The sequence below is a fragment of the Mustela putorius genome, unplaced genomic scaffold, assembly GCF_011764305.1.
Source record: "Mustela putorius furo isolate JIRA1106 unplaced genomic scaffold, ASM1176430v1.1 tig00000430_pilon_pilon_pilon, whole genome shotgun sequence".
Taxonomy (NCBI): Eukaryota; Metazoa; Chordata; class Mammalia; order Carnivora; family Mustelidae; genus Mustela; species Mustela putorius.
Window position 1 is genome coordinate 3,896,145 of NW_025421377.1, and position 23,273 is coordinate 3,919,417.

Below are 23,273 nucleotides of genomic sequence, written 5' to 3' on the forward strand. Positions count from 1 at the left end.
TTCAAGAAAACAGTTTGGGAAAAAGACATAGTATTTCTCAGGAGGAAAACATGGTAATATTTTTAATGCCACAAAGTATGGGCTAAGATGCATTTTTTTCCTGACATTTCTAGCGCTCTATTCTCTGCATGAGGCAATTCCACTTATATGAGATTATTCCTGCTGAATGCATTTTAAGAGTCTCTTCTCTTTTTTTTTTTTTAAGATTTTATTTATTTATCTGACAGAGAGAAATCACAAGTAGATGGAGAGGCAGGCAGAGAGAGAGAGAGGGAAGCAGGCTCCCCGCTGAGCAGAGAGCCGGATGCGGGACTAGATCCCAGGACCCTGAGATCATGACCTGAGCTGAAGGCAGCGGCTTAACCCACTGAGCCACCCAGGCGCCCAAGAGTCTCTTCTGAAGTTCCCCGATTTGCCCCCATCTTGCTATAGGGATACCTCATTATTACTTCACGTCATGGTCAACAGCATTCTTTGCCCAAACGATAGGAGCATCAGAATCTTTCCTTCAGGGGTGACACAAACCTACCACGGTAATGTCAATATCATAAGCCTAAAATTATCAGAATTGCTTTCACCCAGATATGGTCTGTGTGGACAGATGTAGTCTGCCACACTCATGTAGGCATTCGATTTTCATCAGTTTTGAAAGTTCAGAAAAAGAGGAAGATGCTTAGTTCACAACTTTCAAAATGACAGACGTGTTCTTTACCATCACTGAGCATAATAACAATAATGAATGTTATCTATATCACATGTACCATACAGAGTCCTTTGCACCAGTCACGTAATGCAATCTTTAAAACAGTCTTGCAAAGGAAAAGCCTGGCGCCAGATGGTTTCACTGGTGAATTTTTGGATATGACACCAAAAGCACAAGCAACAAAACCAAAAATAGATAATTGGTCTACATTAGAATAAAAACCTTTGCACAGCAAAGGAAACAATCAACAAAATATAAAGGGAAACTACAGAATAGGAAAAATGATTTGTAAAACCACACATCTGATAAAGAGCTAATATATAAAATACATAAAGAACTCTCACAACTCAATACCAAAAAAGCAAATAATCCAATTTTTAAAAGAAGCAAAGAACCTGAATATACAATTAAAAAAAACAACAACAACCCACAAATGGCCAACAGGTCCATGAAAAGGTGTTCAACATCATTTTCATTAGGTAAATGCAAATCAAAACCACAATGAGATGTCACCTCACACCTGTCAGGATGGCTATTACCAAAAACACAAGAGAGGACAAAAGTTGTCAAGAAAGAAAAAATGGAGAAAGGGGAACCCTTGTATACTATTTGTGGGATGTAAATTGCTACAGCCATTATGGAAAACAGGCCAGAGTTTACTCAAAAAATTAAAAGTAAAATTGCCATATGATCCAGCAATTCCACTTCCAACTATATAGAAAAAGAAATGGGGGCGCCTGCATGGCTCAGTGGGTTAAGCCACTGCCTTCGGCTCAGGTCATGATCTTGGGCTCCTGGGATCAGGTCCCGAATCAGGCTCTCTGCTCAGCAGGGAGCCTGCTTCCTCTTCTCTCACTGCCTGCCTCTCTGCCTACTTGTGATCTCTGTCAAATAAATAAATAAAATATTTTAAAAAATAAAAGAAAAAAGAAAAAGAAATGAAATCAGTACCTCAAAGAGATGTCTGAACTCCCATATTCATAGGAACATTACCAACAATAGCCAAGCTACAAAATAATTAATTGTCCATCAACGATGAGCGCATAAAGATGATGTCGTCTATCTATACAGTGCCATATTATTCAGCCATAAAAAAAATCTTGTCCTTGTGACAACACTGATGAACCTGGAAGGCATTATGCTAAACGAAAGAGGCCCGATGGAAAGACAAATACTCTACGATATCCTTTGTATATGGAATCTTTACAAATTTTTTTTAAAGATTTTATTTATTTATTTGACAGACAGAGATCACAAGTAGGCAGAGAAGGAGGCAGAGAGAGAGGAGGAAGCAAGCTCCCCACTGAGCAGAGAGCCCGATGCAGGGCTTGATCCCAGGACCCTGAGATCAAGCCAGATGCAGGGCTGGATCCCAGGACCCTGAGATCATGACCTGCACTGAAGGCAGAGGCTTTAACTCACTGAGCCACCCAGGTGCCCTGTATATGGAATCTTTAAAAAAAAAAAAAATGTAGAACTCAGTATGTTCTGAAGATCTGAAGGATAGCATGATAACTATAATTAATAATACTTCTTTGCTTCCTTATAGTTTACTAAGGGAGCACACCTTAAGCATTCTCCCTGCATGTGAGGTATGGATATAATTAACTTGACTTTGATAATCATTTCATACTGTATACATATCTCAAGTCATGATGTTCTTTACTTTCAATACATGCAATTTTGTCAATTATGGCTCAGTAAAGATGGGGGGTGGGGAACAGTCTTGTGAGTAAACCAATATTATAACCCACCCACAATTTATAGATGTAGAAAAAGAACCCAAGAGAGATTAGATAACTACCCTAAAACACAACTGAAAGTCAATCAGCTCTTTATTATGCCCCAAGTCTGAAGATCGCAGCACACAGTAGCTATAGTGTGGACTCTAGGGCCAAATTCCCTGGGTTCAAATCCTGACTCCACAGTAGACTTGACTACTGGTCAGTAATTTTATCCTATTATATATATATCTCAGTTTCCTCATGTGTAAAGTGAGAATAATAACTATACCTACTTCTTAGGGTTATTATAATGACTCTATGAGTTGATATATGTTAAATTCCTATAAAAGCAATACCTGCTTCAAGTGATTATTTGATTTTTTTTAATGCTTTGCTGCTATTCCAGAAGACATGAATCCATGCTTTATGACAAGAAAGTTAAAATTAAAACATGTTAAAAAGTCCCAGGTAGAGAATCACAAGCTTTTTGGTGAAAGAATCATCTTCAAGGTTTAACAGAAACTGACAGTTCTGTCTTCAGGCTGAAAATAGACATATTTGAGAAAAACAAGCAGAGAAGAAAAAGAAAAGAAAAAAATGGGGGAGACAGGGAGACAGAGTAGGGGAGGGGAAAAATTAAGAAGTGTCTCCATCACAATATTTTAGAATCAATAATAGACTCCCTTTTCTAGTATTTTCAGCCGTTAATGTGGGCCTCCATGGTTTCCCAGTGACTTCAGAAATCAGGAAAATAAAGCAAGAATTTCTGTTCTAACTTCCGCTTACAACACGTGAGGTGGAAAAGAGTGTAGGATTTAGTGAAAGGAGGAGTCAACCCTTAACTTCCCCATTTATCACCTGACCAGTCAGTCATTTCCCTTCTCTAAAGCTAATTTTCTTCTCTATCAGACAACAATGGTCAGAAAGACTGTTGTGGGGGCGCCTGGGTGGCTCAGTGGGTTAAAGCCTCTGCCTTCCGCTCGGGTCGTGATCCCAGGGTCCTGGGATCGAGCCCCGCGTCAGGCTCTCTGCTCAGCAGGGGAGCCTGCTTCCCTTCCTCTCTCCCTCTCTCTCTCTCTGCCTGCCTCTCTGCCTACTTGTGATCTCTGTCTGTCAAATAAATAAAAAATCTTAAAAAAAATTAAAAAAAAAAAAAGAAAGAAAGACTGTTGTGACTAGCTCTTACATGAGATTCTTATGGAGATCAAATAGTTAATATATAGTAAGCTGCTTAGAAACAATGACCTAGGTAGTTATGTATTATTAATGCAATTGCCTATGTAATTATGCATTACATGTATCAGATGTGATCAAGAGTTTTCTGTTCAATTACGAGGCAAGTTAAATTTACCAAGTTTAAAGATAACGGTGAAACACCGTTGAGAACAGAGATATTAATTCATCATCGTTCATTTGCTGCCCCAATGTTACAAAGGAATGCGGCCAGTGAATGGGAATGCGGGCGGTCGAGATTACCAGATCTCTGTGGATGAAGCTGTTTCTCTCCAGGTAGTCCATGCCTTCACACACATCTTGACACATGCTCAGCAGCACATCTCGACTAAAATGACCTTGTCTCTGTCGGAGGAAATTCAGAAGACAGCCCCTCTCCATGAACTCGGTAACAATGTAAATCGGTTTCTGCTGGGTGCATACACCGTACAGCTGTACTAGCTTCGGGTGTGTCAGCTTCCTGGGGGGAGAAGTCATGCATACACGTAGTTACCATAGGAAAAGAAGCCTGCGGGGCTATTGGCTGGTGGGAGGCTACTTTTTAATGCAAAAAGAGGAACCAGAAAGAACAGGGTAACTTACATCATCACTTTAGCTTCTTCTATAAAGTCTTCCTCGCACATGGCACCTTCCCTAATGGCTTTGATTGCCACCTTGTACTGAGCCCTCCACTTGCCCAGCCTCACCACTCCAAACAGTCCGCTCCCCAGTTCCCTCATAAAGGTCAGCTCTGAGGGATTGATCTCCCATTTTTCTGTGAGACAGAGGGGGGAAGCGGTAACATTTAATAAGGAGAACGCAGCATCAATCAGTGGGAAACAGAGAAGCAACAACTAGGGTCAATGTCAAAGTCACAGGATAATATGGTTAAACATAGAACAGACTTGCCACCTACACCCAAACTGCAAACGGTGACTTTCCATCCCCTGGGGAGGACGTACTCCCTCCCTACTAAGCCATCAGAATATAACCAAAGTGAACAAGAGAAGGCAAGAAGATGCTAAATAATGGGCTAATAATAATAATAGAGCTTAAAGATACTCAGAAAAAAACAAAATCCTAATACTTTCTCCTTTAATCTTCTGTTTAAAAGGCTTTGGCTAGAAGCAACCAAGACAGTCAGGTTGGAGGTCTTCTTTATTTCCTCCATCCTTACTTTACTGTAAGTAACCAATCAAGCTGCTGAGAGCCAGAAAAGGATTTGATTTATTGTAGAAATAACATGGTAATGTTTATTTTTCACTAAGAGAAAGTTTTCTGCCGAATTATAAATAAGGATGAAAGCAGAAAATCTAGGGTTTCCATAGCTACAAGTACAATCATCTAAAAACCCATACTATACAATGATAAAAACAGTTCTACTGTGTGGACTTCTAAACATCTCAATTGGTCTTGCGGTAACGGATGTTTTTTTCTAAGGGAAATTAGTCAGGGCAACTACAAAAATGAGTTACCATAGCTGAAGCCTGCAGTGGTTGGAGCATTTTTCCCCTTCGTACTGACTGGGTACCGCAGTCTTGTGACAAGTCCTGCAAGTTAGAGAAAGCATTGGAATTGAACTTATTCTTTTTTTTTTTTTAATTAAACTCATTCTTTTCTTAAGATTTTTTTTTTTTTAATTTATTTGACAGAGATCACAAGTGGGCAGAGAGGCAGGCAGAGCGGGGGTGGGGGGCAGGCTCCCCGCCGAAGCAGAGAGCCCGATGTGGGGCTCGATCTGAGAACCCTGGGATCATGACCTGAGCCGAAGGCAGAGGCTAAATCCACTGAGCCACCCAGAATCCCCGAAATTGAACTAATTCTTAATCATTCTGCATGTAAAAGCTCTAAACTTAGACACTCATGTATAAAGGGCATTCATTCGTCCACTTAGTGCTCATCCTGTGTGTACACACAAAACTCTGCTCTATGCTAACAAAATATAAAAAGAAAGGAAAGCAGGCAGGAAGAAGATGATGTTCTTTGAATTAACAATTTCATATTTTTATGAGACATAAAAAACTTTTTTACATATATATGTTTTTATTCACTCAACAAACACTGTCTTTTCAATACCGCAGTGTTTACCAAGCACTCAGCTAGCTAGCGTAGTCTCACACATTTTTTAAAATGTTAAAAGGTGGGGTGCCTGATGGCTCAGTTGGTTGAGTGTCTGCCTTTGGCTATGTCATGATCCTGCTGTCCTAGGATCGAGCACCACACTGGGATCCCTGCTCAGTAGGGAATCTGCTTCTCTCTCTCTCTCCCTCTGCCTCCCCCAAATAAATAAATACAATCTTTAAAAAGGCAAAATATAAGTAAAATGTTGAAAAGTTTCTAACAGCTATTATCAATTATTATTTCGTGTTCTTTTCAAATATGATCTGAACTATGAAAGGGAATTATGGTAATCTATTAAAATTAAAGTGATTCACCTTGAATAACTCAATACTAGTAATCTTAGCATAAATATGGGGCTCCAAACTATCAACAGCAGGACCCAATAGCTAAAGCAACGCTGAAAAAGAAAAGCAAAGCTGGAGGCATCGTGATGCCAGACTTCAAGCTCTATTACGAAGCTGTAATCATTGAGACAGCATGGTACTGGCACAAGAACAGACACACAGATCAATGGAACAGAATAGAAAACCCAAAAGCGTACCCTCAACTATAATGGCCAACTTATCTTCGACAAAGCAGGAAGGAATGTCCAAAGGAAAAAAGTTTCTTCAACAAGTGGTGTTGAGAAAACAGGACAACAACCTACAGAGGAATGAAACTGGACCACTCTTTATACTATACACAAAAATAAATTCAAAGTGGATGAAAGACCTAAACATGAGATGGGAAACCATCAAAATCCCAGAGGAAGCACAGGGAGCAAACCACCTCTTTGACCTCAGCCATAGCAACTTCTTACTAGACAAAAATCCAGAGGCAAGGCAAAGAAAAGTAAAAAAGAACTATTGGGGCCTCATCAACATAAAAATCTTTTCTTTTTTTTTTTGAAGATTTTTGTTTATTTATTTGACAGAAAGAGAGAGAGAACAAGTAGGCATAGCCACAGGCAGAGGAAGAGGGAGAAGTAAGCTCTTCGATGAGCAAAGAGACCAATGCAGGGCTAGATGCCAGGACCCTGGGATCATGCCCTGATCCAAAAACAGATGCTTAACTGACTGAGCCATCCAGGTGCCCAAGATAAAATCTTCTGGACAGCAAAGGAAACAATCAACAAAACGAAAAGGTACAGAATGGGAGAAGATATTTGCAAATGTTATATCAGATAAAAGGCTAGTATCCAACATCTATAAAGAACTTATCCAACTCAACACCCAAAAAACAAATTAATCCAGTTAATTTAATGTTAATCTAGTTAGTTTAATGTTAAGAAATGGCAGAAGCCATAAATAGACATTTTTCCAAAGAAGTCATCCAGATGGCCAACAGACACATGAAAAAATACTCAACATCACTCAGCATCAGGGAAATACAAATCAAAACCATAATGAGATACCACCTCACACCAGTCAGAACTTAGCACCAGTCTAAAATTAACAACACAGGAAACAACAGGTGTTGGTGAGGATTCGGAGAAAGGAACGCCCTCATACACTGTTGGTGGGAATGCAAACTGGTGCAGCCACTCTGGAAAACAGTATGTGGGTCCTCAAAGGGTTCTGCCTTATAATCTAGCCATTGTACTAGTAGATATTTACACAAAGGATTCAAAAATACTGATTCAGAGGGGTTCGTGAACCCCAATGTTTATAGCAGCATTATCAACAGTAGCCAAACTCGGGAAAGATCCCAAATGCCCTTCAACAGATGAATGGATAAAGAAGATGTGGTATATGAACAATGAAATATTACTCAGTCATCAAAAAGAACGAAATCTTGCCATTTGCAACAATGTGGATGGAGCTAGAGTATTGTGCTAAGCAAAGTAAGTCAGAGAAAGACAACTACCATATGATTTCACTCATCTGTGGAATTTAAGAAACAAAACAGATGAACATATGGGAGGGAGGAAAAAAGAGGGAGGGAAACAAACCATAAGAGACTCTTGGGACACCTGAGGGGCTCAGTTGGTTGAGTATCTCCCTTCAGCTAGGGTCATAATCCTGGAGTCCCAGGATCTAGCCCCGCATCAGGCCCCCTGCCAGTGGGGAGTCTGCTTCTTCCTCTCCCTCTGCTCCTCTCCCACTCCATGCACTCTCTCTCTCTCTCAGATAAACATACAAAATTTAAAAAAAAAAAAAAGAGAGAGAGAAAGAGAGATTCTTCACTATAGAGAGCAAACTGAGGGTTGATGGAGGGAGGTGGGGGATGGGCTCCATGGGTGATGGGTATTAAGGAGGGCAGTTAGGATGAACGCTGGGTGTTGTATGTAAGTGAGGAACCACTTAATTCTACTCCTGAAACCAATTATTATGCCATATGTTAACAAACTAGAATTAAATAAAAATTTGGGGAAAAAATGGAATAAAATGCCAACAACTGGGAATACTAACCACTTTGGAAATCGGTGAAGTAGGTTAGACACTTTAATGTAAGTTGCTTATAGCACTAAATACGAAGGAAGGCAGATGTCTCTCCCGTGAGCCCCCACAACACTCCTTGTTTCTTCCGTTACAGCATACCTCACGGTAACTCTAAATGGTTACATACTTCTCTGTCTCCCCCACCAGACGGTAAGAGCTGAGAGAGCCAGGATCAAAAACTCTCTAGTCCACCATAGTTTCCCTAGAGCCAGACACAGTTCCTGCCATGTAATAGGCACCCAAAATGTGTCTGCTCAATGAGTGAACTTAGATAATGGTGAAGATGGATGTGAGGGCGATCTGGCTGCGACATCTGTCACCCCATTGATCGCCAGGGTTGATAATGGTGAAGAATAAAAATTATACAAGAACACACAAACACAGGAAAGCAAGCAAGCAAGCAAGAAAGAAAGAAATCAAGAAAGAAAGGAAGGAAATGTGAATACTAAAATATAACAGAATAAGAGATAAGAAAAAAAGATCTTTGGGGTATAAATTGATATGAAAGTGGCTCCTCACATGTTAAACATAAAGTTAACATAGAACCCAGAAAATTCACTCCCAGGGAAGTCACCCAGAGAAGTGAAGAAGATATTTTCATGTAAAAACGTATAGACAAATTTTCACAACGGCATTATTATTAACAACCAAAATGTGGAAACAAGCCAGATGTCCACCAACTGATGAATGATGATGAAATGGATTAAAAAAAAACAAACCACACAGTTGATTATTTGTCAAGAAAAAGAATGGAGCACTTATACAGGTACAACATGGACAAATGTCAGAAACATAATGTTAAGTCACACAAGCCAGTCACAACAGACCACATACTGTATGATTCCATTTATCTTGAATGTCTAGAATAGGCACATCTGTAGAGACAGCAAATAGATTACTGGTTGCCAGGGGCTGGATTGATGAAAGGGGGCGGGGGGGTGACCAGTGATGCATTCAAGATTTCTTTTAGGGATGATAAAAATGTTCTTAGACAGAGAGGAGAAGGGAGTTGAGGGAAATTGGAAGGGGAGGTGAACCATGAGAGACTGTGGACTCTGAAAAACAATCTGAGGGTTTTGAAGGGGCGGGGGGGGGGGAGGTTGGGGGAACCAGGTGGTGGGTATTATAGAGGGCATGGATTGCATGGAGCACTGGGTGTGGTGCATAAACAATGAATTCTATTACGCTGAAAAGAAATTAATAAAAATAAATAAATAAGTTAAAAAATGTTCTTAGATTATGGTAATACTTGGCACCACTCTAAATATACTAATGACCACTGAATTGTACACTTTAAATGGGTGATTTTTATGATATTTAAATTATACCCTAATAACAGTTTCTATCATTATCTGAGAGCATGGGCATGAATGTGGTTTCTGTTTTTTGGCGTTTGGTTTGTTCCCACTCCGATAGTAAGTATAGCAGAGATTCAGGAAGATGGAAAACTTGCCCAGGACATGATCAGTCTTTGGAAGCCAATAGTACAGCCCTAAACCCTGGGCTTGTCTCACAGCTTCCATGACAACTCTGACATAGACACATCTAGGGTTTTAGCTTCATACAGTTAAAGAAAGGAAACTATTCAATGAAACCTCGAAAGATGGTAAGGCAGATTTTACTTACGACCACTGTGATTGGTACAGGGACCACTGCAATCGGATTTTAGAATTCAAGAGAGATTGGACTCAACTCCAAATATAGCGTGGACCAATGGGGATTGACAGCCACGGAGTAGTGTTGGGGTCAGTGGACGGAAAATGACTAAGAAAATGTTGGGGAGCCCTTAGGGCTAATCATACATTATATCCTAATAAGACAATTTAAAAATGTAATAAAAAATAAAAATAAATAAAAATTTAAAAAGTAAAATAAAATAAAGAAATGCTGGGGAGTGCGGGCTTCTGGGATACACCAATCTAAAAGGAAGTTGCTGAAGACAAGCCAACCTGATGAGACCTCACCTGGTGGAAAATAAGGAACTTGATCAGATATTGAATGTGAGCAGATATCAGATGTCAAGGTGGGAATTCTGCTTAAGCTGCTTAGCAGAGTTCTTGCTAAAACTGGATTTTACAAGAAAGTGCACAAATGGGTCTAGGAGATGGTTCCAGAGCCCAACTAAAGCTTGGTCAAGCAAAGAGTCTTTGTCGGTACCAAGGGTATAAATCCCAGAAATGTGAACATTTACCGTATACAAGAGTATCTCATGTCCTACAATCAAGACAGCTTTTTACAAGACTTAACATGATTTCCACTTTTCTTTGTATGTTTCAACTCCTTAATAGGCAATAATTTTAGACTAATCACATTCTGCAATTAACTATAAACTGAAACTGCCCAAGGAAGAACCCATCACAATGTCCCTCTATTTGAAAAATGTTTGAACAGTTCCCTTACCTGCTGCGTTGTGCTTGTGATATTCAATGATCTCAGGAATGGAACCAAATGCATGTTTTTCTGCCAGATAATACTTCTTGGGGGAAGTTGTTGTTTCCTTTATATGATAATGCCTGAAACCTGACGAGCCCTCGCTGAAACAAAAATCCAAATGTGTTAGTGCCAAGTCAGAATCACGTAACTTCATTCTTAAGATGTTTTCCACCAGCAACAACAGGTCCCTACATATACCCACTTCTAGTCTCTGCACAACCTTTATTTTTCCCCATGTTCTTCCCAGCTTTGCCTTTCACATTAACAGGTGGAAGTTTTTAAAGGGGTCACTGATGACATACTTGGCCGTTGCAAGAGATTATGAAAGAGAAGATTAACCAATTCCATCTGCCAACAGTGAAAAGTCTTAAAATAGTTCCTGTCTGGCTAAGGTTCTTTGTCCCTGCTATTGATGTAAACCTGCAGACGTCTGGAGCTTCCAAAAGTGAATAAGCTGACTTATAAAAAATGTGCAAATTCTGTTTTAGATATCTTTTTATAATAACACAGATCTCCTCAAGTCATCTCTTGCTAAAGATCCTTTCAAGGGAACTCCCTCTGCTCTTTAAGTCAAGCTCCTTGACATTGACGTGAGCTGACCTCTACTTTTATCTCTTAGGGTTCTCCTTCCTCCCTCACCCCACCCCTCCCCTTCCGGCTATAAGACGCTTTTGTCAGTTCCTAGAACTTATCATATCCTCACTCAATTCTGGGCCTGGGGAGTTTGCTAAGTCAGAAACACTCTTTCCTCTCCCTCCAACTTCTGCCCTCATGATGTATCAGGTCTAGCTAGATGTCCCAGACTGTATTTGTGATGAACTGGGGGTATCTTTGGGCTGTGTACCATCCCCCACACACATACACACATTCTCTCTGAGCACAGGACCTACTCACATACTACCATAACTGCCTCTTTGCTTGTCTGAATCCCCCACAAAGCTATCGGAGGGCAGGGTCTGTACCTACTTTGTTCACTGTGATAACCTTAGTGTTTAGCTCGGGGCACAGGAATTATTTCTTGAATGTTGCCAAAGTTTCTATAGACATTTGCAACATAAACACACACACACACACACACACACAGAAAACCATAAGAAAAATTACCAAGTATAGGAAGTATGAATACAAAAACTAGGACAGACTTTAGAAATCAAGTTTAGATCTTGTTTAGTGCTGAAACGCAGCATATTTTTTGAAAATTAGGAATCCATGCAAACTATATAGGAACTTCATATAAAAACTCTTAAGGAGAGATGATTGATGGAGAACTTACCCTCCAAACTTTGTATAAAGGGAGACCGTGTACATGCCTGGTTGACTGGAATCCCTTACCATAAAACCACCTTCTTTATCCTAAAATCAAAGTTAGGAAAAATTTTTCAATCCAGTAACAAGTATCATGCCATAGAGAAAATTCAAGAAACTAATCTTACAATTTCATGATTATTTTTTGCCTAGAAAACCTTCTTTGGAGAAGCACAGCTTACCAACAGGGTACACCTACATGACTCCCCATCACATTACTGTGCTTTGAGAGGAGTTCAAGAAAGGACTCTCACAATTCCCCACTATCACAAACCTTCACACACACCAGCATGAGATATTTCAGCAAGATATTGCTCAGGGCCCTTCAGAACCAATAGACAAGATTTTGCAATTCCTTTCGGTTCTGGACATGTGGGGAAACAGTTCCTGAAAAATGTATTTCTTAATAACTGGATTTCATTTCATACATTTTTTATATTTGCTATAAGCTTTGAATCCTGACTCAATATCATTTTCTATCCACATAGCATTTTTCCTGTAAATATCTCCGTGCTCTTTATAAGAACATTTAAAAAAAAAAAAATCCTTAATCCCCCTGGAAACTGCTGTGAAATATCACTGTTCATGAAAGGAGAGACAGAAGCACAAGAGAGCACAGCCAGAGAAAACCAAAAAGATGAAACACAGAATGACTAAAATATAAGTTCTCATCAGGTTTTAAGCCAAACAGCAAGAAACAGAAGCTAGGGATCTCCAGTATCCCTCCACCAATAACCCCACCATCAGTCTCCAGGTCTGAAATTGCTTTAAGATGACAGTGTGTTGAGCATTTGAAAAACAAGATAGATTTTATTATGAAAACAATGAATTAAACAAAGTCCCACAAATAAATCTGATAAAAACAATTAGGTACAAGCAATGATCCTAATAGCTCACCAATCTGTAAAAAGTGTAACAGCTACCATATATTTATTGAAAGCTTACTTTGTTTTAGTATGTTCTGATATGTGGATTTACTTCATCCTCAAAACAGTCCTATGAGACAGGTTCTTCCCTTATCCCTGCTTTACTTCACAGGCAGGGAAAAGGGGCACAAAGAAGATGGAAAACTTGCCCTAGATCACACAGCTAGTAAGGAGCAGAGCCAAAATTTGGACCCTAGGCTTTCCAGATACTGACTCCCCTACAGCTGCCTCTCATTGTGGGGCCACCAGAGAAGCCTATGAGGACCATGTTGGGGAGCAGGTGTGATAAAACAGCATTTGAGTCAAGCAGTGACATGCTTTTGCTCTCAACATAAACTACAGAAATCAGTGTCCACCATAACCTTGACTGGTGGTAATGAACAGGAGGTAAAATGAGAAAGCATGGGTTTTAAAAATGGAGAACTGGGGCACCTGGGTGGCGCAGTGGGTTAAGCCTCTACCTTTGACTCAGGTCACCATCCCAGGGTCCTGGGATCCAGCCCCACTTAGGGCTCTCTGCTCAGCGGGGAGCCTGCTTCCCCCTCTCTTTCTCTGCCTGCCTCTCTGCCTACTTGTGATCTCTGACTGCCAAATAAATAAATAAAATATATTTTTTTTAAAATGAAGAACTATTACCAAGTAGGATAACTAGATCATAAACATAGAGAATTGTATGGGCCATCCTCTAATCCAACCCCCCCTAATCTTGCAGATTAGAGACTAGAAAAGAGACTAGAAAAGCTGCAACTACATTCAGGTCTCCTTCCTCAGACCATTGAAGCGGCTTCTGTACTACATCTTATCTTTTCATTTATTTTTCTCAAGTGTGAGAATTTAAGCACACTTATTATTTATTATTATTTGACACTTTTATCTCTAAAGGCAAATAAATAGTTATTAAAACTTCCATTTATAAAAGATACCATGTAATATAAATTATTTTTAATATGTAACTTCAAACAAAAGGGAAAAACACATTTTTTTTTTAGATTTTTTTTTTTTTTAATTTTACAGACAGAGATCACAAGTAGGCAGAGAGGCAGGCAGAGAGAGAGGGGGAAGCAGGCTCCCTGCTGAGCAGAGAGCCCGATGCGGGACTCGATCCCAGGACCCTGGGATCATGACCTGAGCCAAAGGCCCAGGCTTAACCCACTGAGCCACCCAGGCGCCCTGGGAAAAACACATTTAAGGACTAAAAACAAGGTGGCAAATAATAAGCTGGTGAGAAAGGAAAGGAAAGAAAGTGTTACCCATGCATTAGCTGTTACCTACAGCTAGGTAGGTAGCTAGATAGGTAGGGGGTTTGTTTCCCCCTCAAAAAAGATATGTTGGAGGGGCGCCTGGGTGGCTCAGTGGGTTAAGCCGCTGCCTTCGGCTCAGGTCATGATCCCAGGGTCCTGGGATCGAGCCCCACATCGGGCTCTCTGCTCACCAGGGAGCCTGCTTCCTCCTCTCTCTCTGCCTGCCTCTCTGCCTGCCTCTCTGCCTGCTTGAGATCTCTCTCTGTCAAATAAATAAATAAAACCTTTAAAAAAAAAAAAAAAAGGTACGTTGGAGTACCAAACCCCAGTACTTCAGAATGTGACCTTACTTGGAGAGTTACAGAGGGAATCGAGTTGAAATGAGATCAGTAGGCTGGGCCCTAATCTAGTGATGGAATCCTTACAAGAAAGGGAAATCTGGACACAGAGACAATGGTGTGTGGAGAGAAAACAAGGCAGGACGCCTCGGACAGATCCCTCCCTCACAGCCCTCCGAAGGAGCCAACCGAGCCGGCATCCTGACTTCAGACGCCCACCTAACTCCAGAACCATGTGACCATACATCTCTCCTGCTTAAGCCACTCAGTTTGTGGTAGATTGTTTTGGTGACCCCAGGAAACTAAGAGTGTATGGATCCTTAGTCTTATATGATTAAAAAGAACCACTTGCATCACAGTATTTTTTGAGGCTTTAGAACCAGGTATGTGAAATCACCCCTCGGAGACCTGTTACAATTAATTTGCACTGCAACCAAACTCACAAAACAAGCACAAACCCTTACCTCACTTCTGAGGAGCTGCTCTGCTTTGCTTCTGTTTGTGTTTCTGCAGTACCACCTGGGCAGAAAAAGAAGTCCCTTTAAAGCCATGGCTTTTTTAAATTATTTTTTATTCTTTTTAGGATTAACAAGGTAATACTGCTCATCAATAATAAATAAAATTAACAGGAATAAGACATTACTCATAATGTCAGTAATATAGGCAACCACCAGTAACATTTGGATATACTTTTAGACTTTTTCCACCCACATTTTTATGATGATATGCACATATGCCATCATTCATATATTTTTAAATTTATTTATTTGACACAGAGAGAGAGAGAGAGATCACAAGTAGGCAGAGAGCCCAATGTGGGGCTTGATCCCAGGACCCTGGGGTCATGACCCGAGCTGAAAGCAGAGGCTTAACCCACTGAGCCACCCAAATACCCCCATATTTTTTTTTAAGATTTTATTTTTTTATTTGATAGACAGAAATCACAAGTAGGCAGAGAGGCAGGCAGAGAGATAAGGAAGCAGGCTCCCTGATAAGCAGAGAGCCTGACTGGGGACTCGATCCCAGGACCCTGGGATCTCGACCTGAGCCAAAGGCAGAGGCTTTAACCCACCAAGCCACCCAGGCGCCCCTCATATTTTTTTAATTAAAGTGGCATCAATCTCCACCTGCTAGATCATAACCAGAATTTTTTTATGACAGTAGATGACAGACATCTTTACCAAGCAAACTAGTTTTGTGCATCATGGTATGGATATGTCATAATTTATTTAAGCTATTCTTCATTATTTAGTAGAAAAATCATTTCCAATTTCGAAATAAGAGCAAGAACGAATTTTACTCCACAAATTCTAACTTATGGGAAACATCACCCTACTTTCATTATTGTATATAATTCAAATTAAATCCTACCCCAAGCCCCCATCCCACCAATAGGCTGTAGGTTTCAACTCAAGTCATTCTGGAGGCTCCGCCATTGAATTTCACAAAGGTGCCTGGGTCTTCCAGACAACCCCTGGGGGTCACTGGAGCCTCTACTGCAGGGATGTCCCCATAGTCAAGTAGAAGCGCCTGCCCCCCACCCCCGTCCCACCAGGTCCTGCTACACAACGAGCCCCCGCAGATCTGTGCCCTTCTTAATCCTTGGAAAATCTTTCCCAAGGAAAGATGGAAACTGCCCTCTCCCACCTCATCCTCAGAAATACTCTGCCATCTCCCTGCTTCCCCAGACCAATCTTTTCATGAGATTGTAAGTACGCCAAAGAACATGAACTCAGACTGTTTTCTCTGGCCTTCTGTTTTAAGCTTTTTGTTGTTTGTTTGGTCTGTTTGTTTTAGATGCCCTTTAGTGAGCAGAAAACCCTCCACCACGGTCCTATTTCCTGAGGCTTCCAATGTTATGATACCAGACTAGTCCCTCCCGGCATCTGAATTTCCTACCACTGGTTCAGCCTTCTATAAAAGAACTGACACCTACTTTTGACCCAGCAAACACCCTGAGACAAGCAAACATACAGGCCTTCTCTGATTGAGGAAGGAAAACTACAATGACCAAAATACAATAATAAGATCTTTTTTTAAAAATCTAGATTGTTCTATGCACTCATAACAGCAAAACGTCCATTTCAACACGACAACTGTTATTTTACTTGGAGTCTGAGATGATTAACCAGAATTATGAGCATTAAGATCTCATTGCTGCAGACTCCACTTTAGGAACTGAGACCAAGTTTAACAGAGGTGCACTTGTGTGATCAATCCATTTCTGAATGAAGTGGAAAGATACAGTAAATGCGGAGAACAGAATGGATTCTGTCACTAAGCTTCTTCACTGATAACAAGAAACATTTGTCAGAATGCCAAAAAAAAAAAAAGAGTCATAAAAATTAATTAAGGAAAGGCAACTGGAGCTCTTGGGGTATATTATAAACTAGCAGGACCTGAAAGATTAAGGAAAACAATTCTCTTTATAAACCACAAAGACCCAACCCCGTATCTTCACAGCGAGCATAAGCAAGAGAGGTTTTAGTTTCACATTCAGATGTAAGGAATCAGTAATGCTGCCTCAAGAGGAAATTCAGCTGAAGATATTCAGAGAGAGAAAGAAGCTCTTTCCTCATCTAGTATATTCACAGCTTCTGGGAAGGGAAAAAGGACATAAGAAAGAAAAGGAAAGGGCAGACGGGCTTTTTGAAATCCTGCCCAAAGCAGTCATTTTCGGAAGCATCTGCAGACTCCCTGAAAGGGAATTTTCCCTCCTTAGGATGTAAACTCAGACCTTTAAGAGGCTGTTGAAGGAAGGGACAGAGGAAGGAGTGATGGACAAAGAGATGAATCAATTCGTGGTGAGTGTTTCCCAATGGTCTGTCGTGGCTTCTTTGTCTCTTTTGTGGTAATTCTCACCAGGCGAGAAGGGAAAGACAGGGGTGCATCTGCTGAGCTCATCTTGGCAGGAAGAAGGCTACTCACGGGCAGACATAAAGGAGCCCACATGGTGAGCAGGAGCTCGGGCGCAGATGCCAGCCCCCGAACCTCTTCCCAGCCCGTCCCAGAAAGGTCTCTGTGAGAGGGAGGTGAGTTAGTGCCCCTTGATGGGGGAACTCCCTCTACATCTGAAAAGAATGGCTTGGGATTTGCAAGTAACTGGTCAGTCCATCCTTAGATAGCAAAACCCAACGGGAATGAGGTTTTCAGATTGGCTAGTCATGTCAACACACTCCGGAAGAACAGGACTTCAGAGTAGTGTCTGAACAGAGAAGAAAAGGGGATTTGGAGATACTCAATCTTTTCTGGAAAGTTCAGATGCTGGCCAAGCTTTCTTGGGGAGGATATGTTGAGTATATCACAAAGGGAAGGCAACCAGTATAAATGGAGGAAAAACAGAAACCAACCAACCAGCTATAAATCTTGGCTGGTTCTTTGACCCTTTCCTCCTGAGCCACCCACTTAAAAGCCTTATCCTAGACTTTGCCCTGTACTAAGGGCCCTTTCATATCTTTCCATCAAGAACATGTCTTCACCAACATCACGATCCCACTTTCTTTCCTGCACAGCTCCTCTGACCGTCTCTACCTCCAACTGTTACGTGGGTCTGGAGGTCAGAAGCAGGTTCTGATAGCCGTGGGAGCCTGAGGCCCGGCAACACGGAGTCCAGCCCTATGGACAGTCTGCTGTGGACAGTCTGTTGCCTGGAACTCCCAGGCCCAAACAAACAGCAGGCGAACTGTTGATCCAATAGCTGGCAAAAGGCTTTTTAACCCTGAGGACCTTTGGGATGTGTTACAGCATGGGCTGTAGCGAAGAACAAAAGAACAGGACAAATCTTGGCATAGACAGACAGTGGGAGGAGAGGGGATCTTTGATGGTCTACGCCGAGAAGAGGTTCGAGAAGAGGTTTCATCCTTCTCATTGAGTGAGGCACAGTCCATGCCATGAGGAATTCCTGACCCTGGGCAGAGGGCTGGGGAGTCCCACAGCAGAGACCGTACTCAGCAAATTCACTGAGCCGCACAGAGAAGGAGGAGAGTCTCTTACAAGAGAGGAAATTTCCAAACTAAGATAAATCCAAAAAACTCATGGTGATGAATCATAGCCTCCATAAAATGCTTATTTGTAATCCCATGAGGAAGTTCTCATAGTTAGATAAGGATTATCTGGCTTCGAGCACAGCCCTCCCCAACTCATCAGTTAGGTTTCAGATCACTATAAAACTGGGTCCAAGTTTTTGCTGTTTAGCACCTTCCCTAATTCCAAGGATTTTGCTGTATTTTCCTAAAATTTATTTAAAAGCAAAACCACAACGTATTTTACATATTTTTATATCCTTACCTGTTTCCGAAACAACACATCACAGAGTGCTACTAATCTTTTTTTTCTACATTTTAAGGCATAGTCATATTACAGAAAGTGATACGGACAGAGGTCAAGACAGCTTTTTCTTGATGGCGGCAGTGGTGTTTTTAAAAAGTGAATAAAGTATCAGAATGACCACCCCAGAATGATCACAGAAGTCTCTTTGGTATATATGAGCCTCTCGTTAAAACCTGGCCAGGCTCTGCTAATGGACATAAAAATACTACGCCCATTGCCTTCTCTGGAAAGCAATCTGACAGCAGGCATTAGGAGTCCTAACTAGCTGTTAGCCCAGTCCATAAGTTTTTAGAGATATAAAAAAAGAGGTTATCTCAGTCATTATTATATAGCAAAGGTGCTAAACACCACAGTGCTATACAAATAAGAAAATGCCTTTATAAATTATTGTACATCGGTGTGCCGTGTGCCTGCTTGTGCCCGTTAAGGCCTAGCACAGTGCCTCAAACAGGCTAAAGTCTCGGGAAGTATTTGATGATTTTATGACTGAGTGAACTATAAGGCAGTTATGAAAATGTTTTTGAAGAATAGCTAATGGCATGAGGAAAATTCACACAATATACTGTGAAGTAGAATAAAGAGGATACAACACATACACAGCATGACTCTATGCCTTAAAATAGTAAAAAATTGAAATGAAATGCTAATGTTAAGAAGTCAACTCTAGTTGATTTATGAGTAATTGTTGTTATTAACATTTTTTATATTTTCAAACACTTTTAAAACAGCAACCATATATTGCTATTATAGCAAATAATAAAAATAATAAAAAATAAACTTTTTTTAAAAGATTTTGTTCTGAAGTAATCCCTACACCCAATGCAGGGCTCAAATTTACAAGGCCAAGACCAAGGGTCACTAATATTCTACTGACTGATTCAGCCAGGTGCCCCACAAACAGCATTTTTTAAAAATTTTTTATTATTATTTTTTAAAAGATTTTATTTTTTATTTATTTTATTCCCATTGAGCAGGGAGCCTGATATGGGACTCGATCCCGAGATCCCAGGACCATGACATGAGCCAAAGGTGAATGCTTAACCAACTGAGCCATCCAGGAGCCCCACAAACATGTTTTTTTAAAAGCCACTCTTAGAAATTATATTCTGATTTCTGGAGTCAATGAACAATAATATGTATGTCAAAGTCAGCTGAGCTGTGATTTGTTTAAAATCGGTTCAATTATATTTGCCCGTGTAACTCCATTCCTACATAGTACCTTCAGGTAACGCGTACTGTAGAAACTAATTCTCACAACATTTTTACCACTCTAGACAACTGAGTTAATGAAAGATATCCATGACTTACATAATTAGGAAAATGAAAACATTTTCTGGTTCTCCACATTGATAAAATAACCATTTACTTACTCATATTGGTCTAAGTTGTTTGATTTCTTTCCTGTTACATAGTTACTTGGGATATATCCTTCACACCTGGAAAGAAGGAAAATACTTTAGTTAAACTGAAATTATTTTACTAAGAAAAAGTACTGCCTTTATGAAAAGATTAAAGCATTGTATTGCCTAAAGTTTTAAGAAAAACTAGTCAACCCCCAATAATTCAATATATCTATAGTATTTGATGCTTTACAAAGTACTTCCTCATTTGACCTTCCCTAAAATTCTGAGGTAGGCAGGTACAATGTTGTGTCCCTACTTCCTGGTGGGGAAACCAAGGCTTACAAAAAGATTAAGGGACTTTCTCCAGGTCCCAAAACTAGCCAGTAACAGGGTTAGAACTTGTGACTAGGTTCTGAGACCTTCCTAATATTCCATGATGCTTCTCTTGAATTCATAATTTCTTGGGATGTTTGAAAGAAATCACTATTTCAAAAAAGTTCGAGTGTCAGATAGAAGTACCCATCTTGCCAATTCTCCAACAGTCCTTGTAAAACACTGTTTCACAGAAGGGAGCCCCTCACTTCTTCATCAGCATCATCTAGGACACTTGTTAAAAAGGTGAATTCTTGGGTCATTCCCCCAAGAGAACTGAATGAGAAGGCCTGTGTGAGGCCAAGGAAACTTCAGTTTTACCCGAAATGACACTTAAACTCATTAGAGCTGAAGAAGCCATCATACTTGAAAATGGCTAGAGAAAATCTCAAACACTCACAAACAATGAAACTATGTCAAAAGAGGGCTCTCTTCATCTGATTTGGAAATCATTTCAGAACACATACATACATCAAAACATCATGGTGTACACCTTAAATATATGTAACTTTTATTTGTCAATCATACTTCAATAAAACTTAAAATTAAAAAAAAATTAAAAAGGAAGCAATCTTAAAGGGTAGAATCTTGGTAGGAGTCAAGATTTTCAGTGTAAGATAAAAGCCGTACCATGCACAAAATTTTAAAAATTGAGTAAAACCCTTAAAATCTTAAATCTGAATTTGAACTAGTAGTAGGAACTCATAATACACACACACATACCCGCACACACACATACATATATATAGCTCTAGAATCCTAGCACTCTGATTGTTATCCAAACACTATCTCACAAAAAGGAGCCAGCACTCCTTAGAAAAATGGTGCATGGAAGGATTGGCCAGGAAAAATAACCACATGAACTTGAGCTATCTTATTTTACCCAGAAAGCAAGAAAGCTAAGAAAGATTAAAAAAGTTTCAACCCAAACCAGGTACCACTGACCTACAATGGGTCAATTCAATCAAAAAGAATAATGACCACAATGGTTGCAATATGCATCCATAGTAACTCTTCAAACAATTATTGGTTACCATTGTTATCACTAGAGGAAGCTCAGTCACCAACCCACCGTGCTGAAAATTGGTTAAAAGGAAAGAAATCAAACATTTCTCTTGCTTTTGATGCACAAACTAAATGAACTGGTTGATGGGGCAATTCTTCCCTAGAGGATTAATAAATGCAGACAGAATGACAGAGTTAGACAATCACCATTTTACAATCCCTAGTGAACTCAAGGAGCTAAGCAGTAATCACTAATGAGTGCCAAAATCATTAGGTGGAACCCTTATGAAGGACTTGATCGTCACCTGGACCACTGAGTGATCTTAACGTCATTAGAAGTGAGTCAACCAGATATCAGCTTCTAACGTGATCAAGCCTCTAGACTACAATTTATAGGAAATACAGGGCATGGAGACATATTAAATGATACCATGGGAAAGCAATTAGCTCAATCTAGATTATGGCTCATTTCATAGGGTAAATGACTTGGTTTCATCAATTAATCAAAAATGAAAAAAAGAAGAAGAAGAAGAAGAAGAAGAAGAAGAAGAAGAAGAAGGATGGGGACAATTGTAGAACAAGAGACCTATGGCCAAGCCAAAATGCAATACGTGGACCTGATTTTAGTCTTAATTAAACTGCAGAAATACATCTTAGAGCTTAATCAGGGGGGAAATGGAGTTATGTAATCAATACCATCCTTAGACCTTGACCAGAGGGGCCCTGGCCATGACCTTACACTTTCAAAAGCATGCTAAAGTCTATGTTCCCTCAGCCCTCTTCTAGAACATCATCTGGGTAACTAGGACCCCAAAATTCTCTGTCCCTTGCTGAGGCCAACACAGACCTTTCCACCTTATATTCTGAAAAGCAAATTATGCTGGTTATAGGTAACTCCTTCTAGCCCAAGTCCAACGGGTGACCAAGTTGTGGACTGGCTTCTGCAAACAAAATGGACAGAGCTTGGATGTATGGCTGGGAAGTCCACATGGGTCATGTGGGATGGAGCTGGGGTAGAAGGGAACAGGGAAGGAGAGGACCACAGAGAGCCAGCCCTCTATGCACTGTCATATTCTGGCACGGATTCTAACTCAAACCTTGCTTCCTTGTCATTTTGAAGGTACGTTTGTTAAGTGGGAGGATAAATGTTATTTTATTCACCAGTTTGTCGGCTTGACTTAGGGTTTCAAAATATTTAGACAAATGATATGTGGGCTTTCATTTGTAGTCTTTCTCCAGTCCTGAAAATGTTAGCGGAAAGTCTACAGATGGTATTTTTTTAATTATTATTAAGTATGATAATGACGTAGCAGTTGTTTAAAAACATCTTTCGTAGTTAGACTCGGGGATAAAATGACAGAATGATTTGAATTAACTTTTAAACACTCTAAAACAACAACAACAACAATAATTGGGAGGACTGGTAAATCAGTCCAGAAGTGAAGCGAGGAACAGAGAATTGGACTTGGGAGATGGGGCAAGGAGGTGAGAAAGCAGATTTGGAGGGAGAGTATGTTCTGTCCAGGACAAAAAGTCCTCCTCTTTTTATCCCCAGGAACTCAGAATATAAACAGGATTATATTTCAGAGGTAAACGCAGGATATAGTTTCTTTAATGAAGCCTAAAAGATACTCATCCCCTACATTTATCCATATTTACTCATCACTTATCAAATAGTAAAATTGAAAGGACTCTTCCTTTAAATCCAAAAATATCTTGTACAAATCATGCTCATTTTAAAATTTATTTCTTTTTTTTTAGATTTTATTTATTTATTTGAGAAAAAGCATGTGCACTTAAG

General features: G+C 40.1%; 1 protein-coding gene across 5 annotated transcripts in view; it reads right to left on the reverse strand.

The window, feature by feature from the left end:
• Positions 1-23,273, reverse strand: part of TEC (tec protein tyrosine kinase) — a 140,232-nt gene that overhangs the window by 6,540 nt on the left and 110,419 nt on the right. For all 5 annotated transcript variants that reach the window (XM_045079716.1, XM_045079714.1, XM_045079719.1 and 2 more), the window contains 7 exons: positions 20,123-20,188; positions 14,888-14,942; positions 11,887-11,966; positions 10,581-10,714; positions 5,115-5,189; positions 4,243-4,414; positions 3,904-4,120 (listed from right to left, as the gene is read on the reverse strand). In XM_045079716.1, the coding sequence (XP_044935651.1) occupies positions 3,904-4,120; positions 4,243-4,414; positions 5,115-5,189; positions 10,581-10,714; positions 11,887-11,966; positions 14,888-14,942; positions 20,123-20,188 (799 nt within the window). The remainder of the gene's footprint in view (positions 1-3,903; positions 4,121-4,242; positions 4,415-5,114; positions 5,190-10,580; positions 10,715-11,886; positions 11,967-14,887; positions 14,943-20,122; positions 20,189-23,273) is intronic.